The sequence below is a fragment of the Bactrocera oleae genome, chromosome 5 (assembly GCF_042242935.1).
Source record: "Bactrocera oleae isolate idBacOlea1 chromosome 5, idBacOlea1, whole genome shotgun sequence".
Classification (NCBI taxonomy): domain Eukaryota; kingdom Metazoa; phylum Arthropoda; class Insecta; order Diptera; family Tephritidae; genus Bactrocera; species Bactrocera oleae.
The window spans coordinates 57,140,886-57,153,571 of record NC_091539.1 but is presented as its reverse complement, the minus strand read 5'-3'; the positions used below and the strand labels follow the sequence as shown (position 1 = coordinate 57,153,571).

Genomic DNA, 12,686 nt, shown 5'->3' with positions numbered 1-12,686 from the left:
CCGCGCACCACCTACACGACACGACAGACATTCGTACAAACACGAGCTTGCGGCGCGACAAAGCGAGCGTATCCAAAAGCAATTGCGCGGTCTCGCCTGCAAGGCTTAGTGCAACACCATGCGGCAGCAAAATGCGGTCAAGCAATGAAATTCTATACGGCAGCGCTCGGCGACTTCCACGGCTATTACTAACCGTCCAACGCACAATGCTTATTGATATTGCTGGCACATACATATCTTCCGGAGATAAACGGCACAGATAAGCGGCGCAACAAATCGCCAAGGTGTGAAGCTGCGTCAGCGTCTGATGCGTCAGTGTACGTCGGTGGCTGGTGTGACCGCCATTCACAAGGTCTTGGTTCGTTGGTTGGGGTCGCGTGCGCGCTGCCGCTTGGCGTGAAATTATTAACTGCCCGCCTATATTTCGAAAAAATAAAAAATACAATAATTCAACGGAATAAAGAAATGAAAGTATGTGTGTTGGTAGGTGTATCTTGTAGCTTCTCTTGTCTGCTGTTTGTTTAATTTTTGCTCTCGCCCAAAACGAATTTGAATAATTTTTTTTGCTCGCTTGTTTGTTTTGCGTTGCGTGCCGCGACAGAAAATTTGTGGACGTCTCCGTTGTTGCTACCTGATGCGTAACATTTAATTTTCGTCCACGTTACTTGAGCGCGCTGCTGCACGTTTTTTAAGCTCAGCTTTTGCATATTGTTGCTTTGATTACGTTCGCCTATTGAGCTAAAATGACATCTCCCCTGAACGTGCTAAGATTATAAAATGTCTGATTTCCCTTTTGAATTTAAAAAGATATATTATGTAATGAATTTCAATGTGCTTTACTGGTGATAAATGTACTGTAAAATATTAGATTCGATTTTTTTCTTTTAAACTCAAATTCGCAGCTGTTAGTCAAAACCACAAATGGTCAATCATTTTTTTGATTTCGAAAGTTAATTACAATTTATCGGAGAAGTAGTTCCGAATTTCAGACAAAAAATGCAGACCGCCATAGAATATATTAGGTCGTACTTGTAGTATTTCAGATAATTGAATTTTTTATGGATTTATATATCCCAAAGAATTTCTGTGCCGAAGTTAATTCATGCTGCTTATAGGTATTTCGGTCTCTCTCTTTTTGGTTGTTGTCTTGTCTCATTTCATGAGAGTTTGATATGGGCTATTTTATTTTGTGTTGACTCCGAGGATAATAAGATCATAATGTTACGTATTGCCTTCTGGGTTTTCTGAAAGTAAACTGTTTCTGTAAAGGGGTATGCGAAGATCAAGAAATTTTGGTAATCCGTCCAATAACTGTTATCTGATATGTAGTACGCGGTTGGAAAAAAGTTTATACGGCTTGACTTATAAGAAGTTTTGCTACGGAAGCATCGATTAATATAGTCAAATTGCCACTATGAAATTATACCTCAAACATAACTTGTGGATCTTGATTGTGACAAAGTATTGAGCTAAACGATGATGGGAGGAATAGTTGAGATGAGGACGTAAAATACAAATTGCTAGGCAAGCTGACGTAGATGTAAAGTGGTGCCTTTAGTCCATATCTTACAACGTCTTAAGATTGATACGCTTTTCGGTTCGGGGATAACATTTGAAAACCTAACAGACGTGCTTTCTCTCAGTTCCCTTCGGACAAAGCTAGTTTGCGATCGATATTTATCCAATAGTCTCTAAAAGATTAAACAAAAAAACGTTAACATTATTCACGTATTCACAAATACAATATATTCCTTACAGAAACTTGATTTTGAGCTGTCGATTCCATGCCAAATTTGGTGAAGATATTTCGTCACTTCTTGTAGAGAAAAGGACGTCTGCAAATTTTCAGATCGATATCTCAAAAATTGTGGGACTAGTTCGCGTATATATAGGCAGACGAACATGGCTAAATTGACTCAGCTCGTCATGCTGACCATTTTTATATATAGATATTTTATAGGAACTCCGACGTTTCATTTTAGGTGTTAAAAACATCGTTACAAAGTTATTATACCCTGTTCGCGGTTTAAAAAATATCGTATCAGTAAAAAATTTGAACAATGGGCAAGCAGTGTTTGCGGGATAATTGTGTCTGTTTAGTATTATCATGCTGAGTTCTAATGAAAGACAAGTATTTAGGTTTATATGTTAGGATATGTGATGGTTGATCCTTTGTGAGACCCAAAAACTCCCAAGAATGGACCATCAGATTCTGACTAAAAATTTGTTAAGGTGGTTAATATCAATCCAAGCCAATTTGTGGGGTTCGCCGAAGCCGTGTCTAGCGAGATATTTGAATCTCAGTGTGGTAAATATGAAAAATGAAAATATGATTCCACCCTACCTTTCTTCTCACAGCTTTGGCAAAAACCGTGCAACAAAATATTTAGTCAAACCGCGTCTGAAAATTAGTGCGGGGAATACGGGGAGAAATTGTCTCGTAAAGAAAATCGCCAACCAAAAGAGATGATAAATGTAAAAATAAAAAGTATATTAAAACTATATCTAGCTATATCTAATAAATTCTATTTAAGAGATTTACAATGTTTCTATACAATTTTTGTCATCCAAATGTTTATAAACAATTTACTTAGCAACTAATCGCACACCTGATGCTGCGCGCCACATCTGCTGAAGCGCTTAATTTGACTATCTCACCTACCGTTTGCGGAGCAACGCGTTCCACATGAATGAAAACCGGCCGGTTGATGAGTTGCTGATGATGCTAAAGCCAATGTTGCTGAGCGCACACATTACCGAGTGCCAGCAACATTAAGAAAATTCTCTTTGCGTTCACAGTAGCCACACGAAAATGAATTAGCCGAATTTACACTACTACGAGTATTAAATAAGTCAAGCGAGAGCAACAGCCAACAACCACCGTAATCTGCACATTTCCCACCTTCAATGCGCTCGCCGCTTGCACTTTGTTATTTTCGGCTGAGCCACTGAGCGCACACACTAACCGAATCGCCCAACTGTTGGAAAGCAAACAAAACATTCGCGTGGCTCAGTACAAAATCAGCTCTCGTCACGTACAGAACGAAAAGTGTATTCACAGTGAAGTCATAACGGTTCGTGGTCGTCGTTGTCGCCGTTTGAGAGTATGTTTATGTGTATGGTGAATGTATTGCCGGTAAAACGAAGCGCAGTTCGTGGTGTATTATTAGAAGGAAGTGTGTAACGAAACGAAACGAGTAATAGACGACGCGTTGATGCGAGTACCGGAATCGGAAATAAAGTGTAGTGTAAAGTGTATTGTAGGCTATAAAGAATAATCAAAGTAACAACCACCCACCGTCGAGGGAGGGTGAGTTCGTGCGTTTCATTCAGTTGTGGTGCCAAAGGAAGGAAGTGTGGTGAATTTTGAAATATATCAAAAGCTATACAATACACAGGCAACGCATAACACCTCGCGTGATAGTTAATAGTGGCGTAGCGTGTCGTGTAAGTGATTCGGCAGCCGATTGCTGCTTGTACTAAGCCGAAAAATAGTTGGTTAGCTGCTGCCTAGGCTACTAGGCAAACTGGTCCATGCGTGCAGATAATTAGCAAACGCTGGCACGTTCGCAACGTCAGAAGAACGTCAGCAGCTGACCGTGTTGGACCACTAACACGGCAGCTCCAACGACCCCACTGTGGGTAGTCCAAATCAAAGTCGTTACCAAAGGAAAGTGTTTTGTGTGAACAAAAGATTTTTTTAATAAAAATATTGGCAAATGTTGTTATTGTTGTGCGTGTGAAGTAAGCACATAAATAGGCGTCAGAACGCCTGTCAGTTCTTTTTGCGTCTTCTTTTTTGAACGTATTTTACGTACTCGCGCCTTGCCTTTGCCACCGCCAATCCGTCCACATAACGGACAGCTGTTGCGCTTGTTCGTGTGTGGCTCTTGGCTCTTTTGGTATTCCACGTCGTCAACGGCTGATGGCCGTCTGGTCGCGAGGCTAGATCAGCGACACGGTAGACAGTGTGACGCCGAGACCCAGCTAGCGCTTGCAGTGTCTTAACGAATGCTATTTTTGGACTTGACTGTGTGTTGCGGGAGCGTATAGTTTATGAAAGACGTACACACATCCATATATTTGTACATACTTTAAGTACGCGAAAGGAAGAGCGTCTGGTGGCGTGTCTCGAAAATTAATCACCAAACAACGCGCGCGTGGGCTACGACTGATAAGCGACGTGTGTTAAGTCAATCACAAAAGTGATATTTCATTGTAAAACGAAAAGAAGGAGGGCAAATACGACACGCGCGCTGATGGAAAATTCGCACTGAGCTCGCCACCTTCAGTCTAGCTAAAAAACTCCCGCAGTACTTAGGCTTCTACAACACGAACACGTCTATGCAAATTGGTTGTGGTGCGCGAATTTTTTGTTGTGGCCTGCAAATTCAGTCGCAAACGTAGAGGTGCGAATAAAAGCCAGGTCGAGCTCATAGACACCAGACATTTTTTGCGTTTCTTTTCAGCGCGCATTAAGTGCAACTTTGTGTTAAGTGCAACGGCTTGTAGTGCATTCCAGCGCTTGTACTCTTTTTCGTGTCACGATTTTTTTTACACTCTATTTTCTGCGGTAGACGCCGGTTCCGCACGCCGCAAAATCCCAATGGGCAATTAACGTGCAAACGTGTTGTCATTTAATTAAAAATTAAAAATTCTACTAGAATACAAATTAGCCGGAGGATCGGTCGGTCGTCTGTACGTACGGGTAGGTCCGCAATTGCATGCAGCACGTGCTGTGGTTGAAGAGTGGACCCGCGCTTGAAGCAGAGTGTTGAAGGCAAATAGCAAAAAAAAAATAAAATTGCGAAAAAATAATAAAAAACACAACAAAAACAACACGACATCGTAGAATATTGCTAATAGGAAGTATTGCAAGTGTTAATCGGTCGCGTGTGACTTGAATACTTGAAACGCGCACAACTCGTACGTTTGCATGCAACGCAACTGAGCAGAGCTAAATTGCTAAAAATTATAAGCAGAAAACATTGAGTAATGTGTACGCGCGCAAACATGACAACCACTAAGACCGCAGTCTCACACAATAACAATAAAGATAATAACAAAGCCTGCCATAGACGCTTCAGCGTCTTGCACAACATGCCAGCTGTCATCTGCTTTTGCATTTGTATGCTCAGCTATGCGCTGAAACCCATCAGCAGTGTTGCTGCCGCTGGCGCCTCCTCCTCTGCGCATTCCGACAGCGACCCTTGCTACTTCGAGGACAAACCGCGCAAGTGTTTGCCCAGTTTCGTGAATGCGGCCTACGGTAATCCCGTGCAGGCGTCCAGTGTTTGTGGTGCAAGTCGACCGGAGCACTTCTGCGAAATCAATCGCGATGGCACGCTCAGCGAGTGCAACGTGTGCGACAATAGCCGTGCCGAAACGCGTTTTCCCGCTAGCGCCTTAACTGATTTGAATAATCCCAACAATGTGACTTGTTGGCGGTCGGCGAGTGTGCCAGTGCCGGCCGATGTGGATATTGCGCCACCGGATAATGTAACGCTCACACTGTCGTTGGGCAAGAAATATGAATTGACCTATGTAACTTTGTCATTCTGCCCGAAATCGCCACGTCCCGACTCATTGGCCATATATAAGAGTTCTGATTTCGGTCAGACCTGGCAACCCTTTCAGTTCTATAGCTCACAATGTCTGAAATTTTATGGACGACCGGATCGCGCTAAAATCAGCAAGTTCAATGAGCAGGAAGCACGTTGCATAGACTCACATCGCGATGGCAGCACAAATCGTTTCGCATTCAATACACTCGAAGGTCGTCCCTCGGCCAATGACCTGGATGCATCGCTTGTACTGCAGGATTGGGTTACCGCCACCGATATACGTGTTGTATTCCATCGGCTCGAGTTGCCACGAGAACTGGCAGCGGCGCAGGCAAAGGATGCTGCCAAACCAGACGCGAATAGTTTTAGCGATGAGATGGGCAGTAGTCAGGAGGACGAAGACGACGAAGATGAGGAGTATGATTATAATCTGCAAGGCAACGATAGCACATATGAAGATGAAGAATATGCTGCCGAACCAAAAAAGCATTTGGAGTTGGACGATGATAATTTAGATTTGGACTATCCAAACGATGGCGGTATCAGCATCGTGCCAGAGGTCAAACGTTATAACATTAAACCAAAGCTGACCGCCTATGAGAAACATTACCAAGCCAAAACAGCGCTTGCTGCAGCTGCGGTCGCGAGCACCACAAAAGCGGACACCGCAACATTGGACAAACATGCGGTCGCCAGTGATGGCAAAGTAGCGCCTAAGCCTACTACCAAGGATCTATTGTCTATTTCACAACATTATGCCGTCTCGGATTTTGCAGTTGGTGGACGCTGCAAGTGCAATGGTCATGCCTCCGAATGTATAGCCACAGTGGGACCCAATGATGCGCTACCACGCATGTATAATGCTGGCGATGACTTCGATGGCACTGGTGCTGCGCACACTAATGGCAATCACAACAACATCAACAACAATAATAACAACGCCAATGTGAATGTCAAGTTGACAATGACGTGCGCATGCAAGCACAACACAGCCGGACCGGAATGTGAACGTTGTAAGCCATTCTACTTCGATCGTCCATGGGGACGTGCAACGGACACCGACGCCAATGAATGCAAAAGTAAGTGGAAACGCTTTTTTCCTTTGCTACTTCTTTCTTTTTTTTGTTTTTTGTTTTACTCACATACTGTGCATGTCCATGAATATATTCTATGATGGCACGACCACTGGATGCCGATAGTTAGATGAATGAGCTCAAAAGTAGCCAGGGATGTATGTTGCTCGTAGTGCTTGTGTGCTGCGCAGTTTAGTCGGGTTCAAGTGTTTCGTATGGAGTGTGTCGGTATGTCTTTTAATTGAATTCAGTTGAGAGTTTGTTAGGCATGAATGGCAAAAACGTTCGATAAAAGCGGCGACGGCGGCAGTTTGACTATGAAGCGTTTGTTGTTCCAACCATCAAGGCAAGGCAAGCTGCTAAATCATTGCACAACAGGGCGGTTGGGGCATGATGTACTATGGTGGCACATTGTTGTTGATTTACAGCCAAATAAGCTGGATCCTATATGGTAAATGTAGGCAGCAGAGCTGAATGTAGTCTTCGACATAATGTATGTACGTGAAGTTGCCTGTGACTTCTCACAAAAAATTTATGATGTGAAAATGTTCGTTGTCTCCTCTTTTCGGCCATTTGTGGCAAGTCGATTGACGCTGATGGAGTTTTAGTTAGTTTTGTGGGTCGCAGTTAATGGCTCTGTCGATACAAATGGGCGAAAAACTGATTAGCAGGTTTTGGCAATTCACACAAACACACACATGCTCGTACACTCAAAGCATACATACGCTTCATGTTGCAAGTTGTTTTGCTATATTCATATAAGCTGTGCCAAAATAGCTGGCTTGTGTGTAGGTAGCGGTTCATTGCTTGGAACTTGTCAACCGTGTAGCAGTGGGAGACCTGCTGATGACACTCGCCGGTATCGACTGGTCCATGCTTGTGCAGTGTTCACAGCTTGTTGCTTGCCTGTGCGGACGAAATTCATGTTCATATGTATACATGAGTATCTGATATGCTATGTTTTTGCTCTTGTTGTGGTTTTCATTTACTGGCTCTTCGTTGTTTTTTAAACTGGAAGGTACAACGACAAAAGCTTGTTTTTCTTATCAGTACATGCAGCTATTTACACATATGTACATATGTTTATATACCATACATGTCATATGTATGTATGTTTGTATGTGTGTGTTCTTGCATGAATGAATGAAATTTTAAAAGCACTTTTGTGCGCTTATTTGAGATTAACATTGGAAATGTAAATCAACTTGTTGACTCAGCAGATTAATGTGAATTTTGGCAGATTAAATGTTAATTTTTGGTTAGTTTGCATATGCCACATATGCATATAAATATTTGTGTGTAGGCAGAGCAGTCCTTTTGGTGCGTTGTATTGGTTGCTTTTTTTAATTTTTAGTTTATTCAAATTTCGCCATATCAGAAAGTTGCAATTACAAAACGGATTTTAAAAAAGAGCCTTTAAAAATTTGTAATCTCCAAACATTAAAGATAAAATAATTAAGAACTTTCTGTTATTCAAAGTAAGATACTGACAGAAATGTGTATGAAATATAACGCTTATAATTTTTGACTGATATTTTTTTGAAATTTTACTCATTTTAAAATTAATAAGCCCATTTAAAATTAGAAAAAACAAAAAAAAAATTACTTCTATCATTTTATGATCTAGATTGAAATTATTTTTTCATTGAGGCATTAATAGTTCCATTATATAAATTGATTTAATTCATTGTAACAAAAGATGTTCACTTTATATGACTTTAATTATTAAAGTTTGATGTTTAGCTTTGAAAAATATTTTAAACTGTGAAATTTCGTGCGAATATATATTTGTTGAACAGTTTTAGAGAACACGTGAGCCATTAAAATTCTTTTAAGGCTTAGTAAAAATAGATCCACTATTTTTGCCTTAAAATTAATTTTAATCAGCATAGTTAGAATTAGCTGATCAATCGTCCCGGCTAGGCCGCGAAAATCCGGAATCCGAGTTAAGGGTCCCGGCCATCCAAGGCTTAGAAATTAAAAAAAAGTATGAATTGAATAAAGTTGTGTTCCTCTCTCACTTATTGTATGGCACGATTTTCAGTGAATTGTAATATGAAAAAAATCGATGACTAAAAAAATCGTCCCGGGTTTTGCCGGAACAAATATGGTCACCTAAAGTTAGAATGATCCGATTTAGGTCAAATATGCACAAATATTTTGTTCAATAACTTATTTTACTTTTTACTTGGAGGAATCACAGAAACCCTTACCCGTCCAAACAACTGGAACAGTTAAGAAACATATAGCAATCACTTGGTGCCAAGTCCGGACTATAAGGTGGATGTTTAAGAACCTTCCAACCACGCTCTTGGAGCTTCTGGCTAGTCATTATCGATGTATGTGGCCTAGCGTTGTCCTGTTGGTACACAGTTCCTCTTCTATTGGCCAAAGCTGGCCGCTTTTGGATGATTGCTTTCTTCAGACGCACCAAATGTTGAAAGAAGAGCTGACCGTAGAAGATCAGCATAGTAAATGATTCGCTGCCAGTTCCATCAAACACATAACAAAACCCTGTTGACCATTAATCCTAATTCGGCCAACGTTTATGCCGGCACACCGGGATACCCACCTCGCCTGTTTTCGCTTGACTTTGTCGTAAGTGACTTATCTTTCAACACCATTACCCATCCGCTACAGGTAAAAATTGATTTCATTTCGAATCAGTAGCGACTCGCAATTAAAAGCTCTATCCATAAGGTGTTTTCAAATTCTTAATTAAATACTTACACCGACTATGTTATATCACGGCTTTCAAACTTTTCATATTTTTATTTCTAATAACACAACAAATTTTTTAATTAAAAAATTAGGGATTAAAAATAAAATTATTATGTTTTAATTCCGATGTTCCGATCAAAAATTAGAATTTATTTTTTTAATCCCGATGAATTAATAAGAAAATTTAATAAAAAAAAGTTTTATTAATTCCGCATTTGGGATTACAGAATAAAAAATTATTCAAATGTTGATTCAATTAATTTTTTATTGCATTATTTGCAACCCTGATCGTAATTCGCTTTTTCTGCGCTAGTTACATTAATACTAGAAAACATTTGGGAACATATTTGGGTTTGAAAAAAATTTAGTAGCAATGCTTTCTTCGTACAAATAGTTTTCTTGTTTGTACGATTGCATTATTGCTTTTGTTCTTTTTTGTAAAACATTTCGAAAATTGAAGATATCTTCTTATTTTTATATATCGTATTTTTGAAAATATTTAAATTTTTTAATTATATTAAATTTTTTGTATCTATATTACTATTTTGCAATATTTTTACCACCTTACCACACTATTTAGTAGGTTCGCACAAACACACAGACACACCCGCATACGTGCATAAAACCTCATCGCTAGTTAAATATGTTTAGTTCCACACTTTTTCCCATTCTTAAAGTCTTTTTTCTATAAAATTGAATTTTATCAACGCAGTTTTTTTGTCCTGGCTCTTCTATGCTCTTCTATTGATCTAAGGGACATGGTTTCAATGTCACAACTATTTAACTCAAAGTCGTTGCCATTTTTAAACTTTTCAACGAAATCAATATCAATCATAACATCATTTAAAAACTTTTACGCGATATTTCTGATAGTCAACTTGTGATCGAACTCGTTTTATTGAACTTAGCGAACAAACTTTACTCAATGCTTCTTAAAAAATGTGATCATTGATTCGTGAATGCTTTAGACTTATATCAAAAAGTGATTCTTTTCAATTTCTCCACTGGTTGTTCAAGAGCAAGCTGCTAATTTGGTATATGTTTTCCATTCCATTTAATTTATTAAAAAAAATTATCTATAATCCGTTGATTTCCTTCAATAGTAGAAAACAAATTCTATTGAATTTCGTCATTGTTATATTCTTTGTAAATTCTTTGAATATACAATCAAAGTCAGTGCAAAAAAAGTAATAATTTTTATGTTATACCTCAAGAAAGTTTACGCGATTTTTCGTCCTTTTACAGATATCATCCATTAAATTTTGTTATTTCAAATCTTTCGCTAGTTCGCAATTTAATTCTTAAATTTCAAGTGTAAATTAAAAGCCTCCAATTTAACACCTTCCTTACGTTGCATTTCTCCTCCCCTTTGTGTATAAAACGATTGACTGCAAGCCGTGATTACAAAGAAGAAATTGCCAACAACAACAAACTATGTAGTAAACAGAGGCACGCACTGAAGCATCACTTGATGGTGGATGACATGCCGCCGAACACAATTGCGTGGATTAAGTTACGACGGAGGCCAAAGTATAAAGGATGAAGGATGCGCAATGGACGAGATAAACGTGAAAAAGCCGACCGACAGGCGCCGGTTGATTACAACAAGCGCTATAAATGTTGACAATGAAACCCTCAATAAATACACCGTACATGAACAACTACGCAGTTGGGGGTGAGCGGCGGAAGCGCACAGTTGTAATAAATACAACAATAACAAGCAGGAAAGCAAGTAAGGGGAAGAGAAGCTTGTGTAAAAGCAGCAAAGACAAAAATAGACGCCACTAAATATATGCAAATATACAAGTTAAATATGTGGAGAGACAGACATATATATATATATATATGTATATACATACATACATATTCATATTTATATATATATATTTGAACACCCGCTTGAAGCTGAAATTAGCAAACAAAATCACCCACTAAAACACATCACGCCCGCCCGCAAAGGTGGCAGCAACAACAAAAATAATAATAATAACAAAAACCAAAATAACAACAACAGCAGCAATAACACATATATGTACATACATAAGGATTATCTGTTAACTGGGATAACTGACTCGTTTTCATAAGCAAATGACGGCCAGCTGTTCGCCTGTCAGGCCGTAAATCTTTACGTGTTGCAACCCAGCATCCCTTAGCACCAAGCCGGCATTCGATAACTACAGCCAACTACGTATATCTTCTTCAGTTGCTGTCAGCATTGTTTTTATTGCAATTTTTTCTGCTTTCGCCACAACATGCACATCCTTCCTTCCTTTTTTCGTACCTACATACCTTTCCACCAACGGCGCTAGGTGTATGCCATTCACCCCACATGCAGAAACACATAAATATTTTCACCACCTTTCCACACTATTCATTATGCCCACACACAGATACGCACACGTGTATAAAAACTCATACATTTGCACGTGTCATCGGAGCAAAACTGCAAAAATGCGACGAATTTCCCAATAGACTCTTCGCCAAACATATCTGTCTGTCTGTCCATTCTGTCGTCGCTAGACGCCGCGGTGGCAGGCCATAAAACGGACAATGTACACCTCGTATACTCGAATATGGTAGTAGCAGCGTGCGCTGAGCGCAGCAGCTGGACCTGGTTGGCATGTGACGTTTGTTTGTTTTACTGCGAAATTTTCTGAAAGGCTTAAACCAAATAAAAAAAAAGAACGCCAAAAATACAAAAAACACCAAACAAACACTTTACACCAAATTTTTTTGGAAAAGAAATAAAGCGAAAATGGCACGCAAGCGACTGAGCCGGACATTATTATCTTTCGACGCCTGCTCAAGCTCGAATTCGCGCGTCGCTCTATACCAAGGTTGAGTTTATTTTTCGGTTTTACCGCAGGACAGCTCGCAATGACAATGCAAGACATTGCGACAGGCTCATGGGCTCACAGGCTCACGGGTTCTCGGACTCATTTTGTTAGCCCAGCGTCGGTGGTGGGCTTTTGTTATTTTTGCTTGTCGCCACAATGCAGCTGAGTTTTTTAATCATTTATTCTTCAACTTGTTGTTGTATGTTTGGCAATTTTTTTACAACCCCACTTACTTTTATTGTTTACACTCTTTTCCATTCGGTAAATTGCGGTTGCTGTTCTTCACTCAGTCAACACTTGGCTTTTTTGTCGAAAACCTAATAGTAATATGTAAACAAGTGTTTATAGAATTAAAAAAGGAAAAGAAAAAAAAACTAAAAAGTCAATAAAGTGGTTTCTCATTCGCAAGGATCAGCTTCAAGGCCTAACTTAATCTAACCTTCTGGATCTATGCCAGTTGAATACAACCGACTGTCGTAAAAACGGTCTTA

The 12,686-nt window shown here is 39.7% G+C and overlaps 1 protein-coding gene across 1 annotated transcript in view; it reads left to right on the top strand.

The window, feature by feature from the left end:
- The first annotated feature begins 3,028 nt into the window (after positions 1–3,028).
- Positions 3,029–12,686, top strand: part of NetB (Netrin-B) — a 200,367-nt gene continuing 190,709 nt past the window's right edge. Inside the window, exon 1 of the mRNA XM_014230104.3 lies at positions 3,029–6,643. Within this exon, the coding sequence (XP_014085579.2) occupies positions 4,996–6,643 (1,648 nt within the window). The 5' untranslated portion in view covers positions 3,029–4,995. The remainder of the gene's footprint in view (positions 6,644–12,686) is intronic.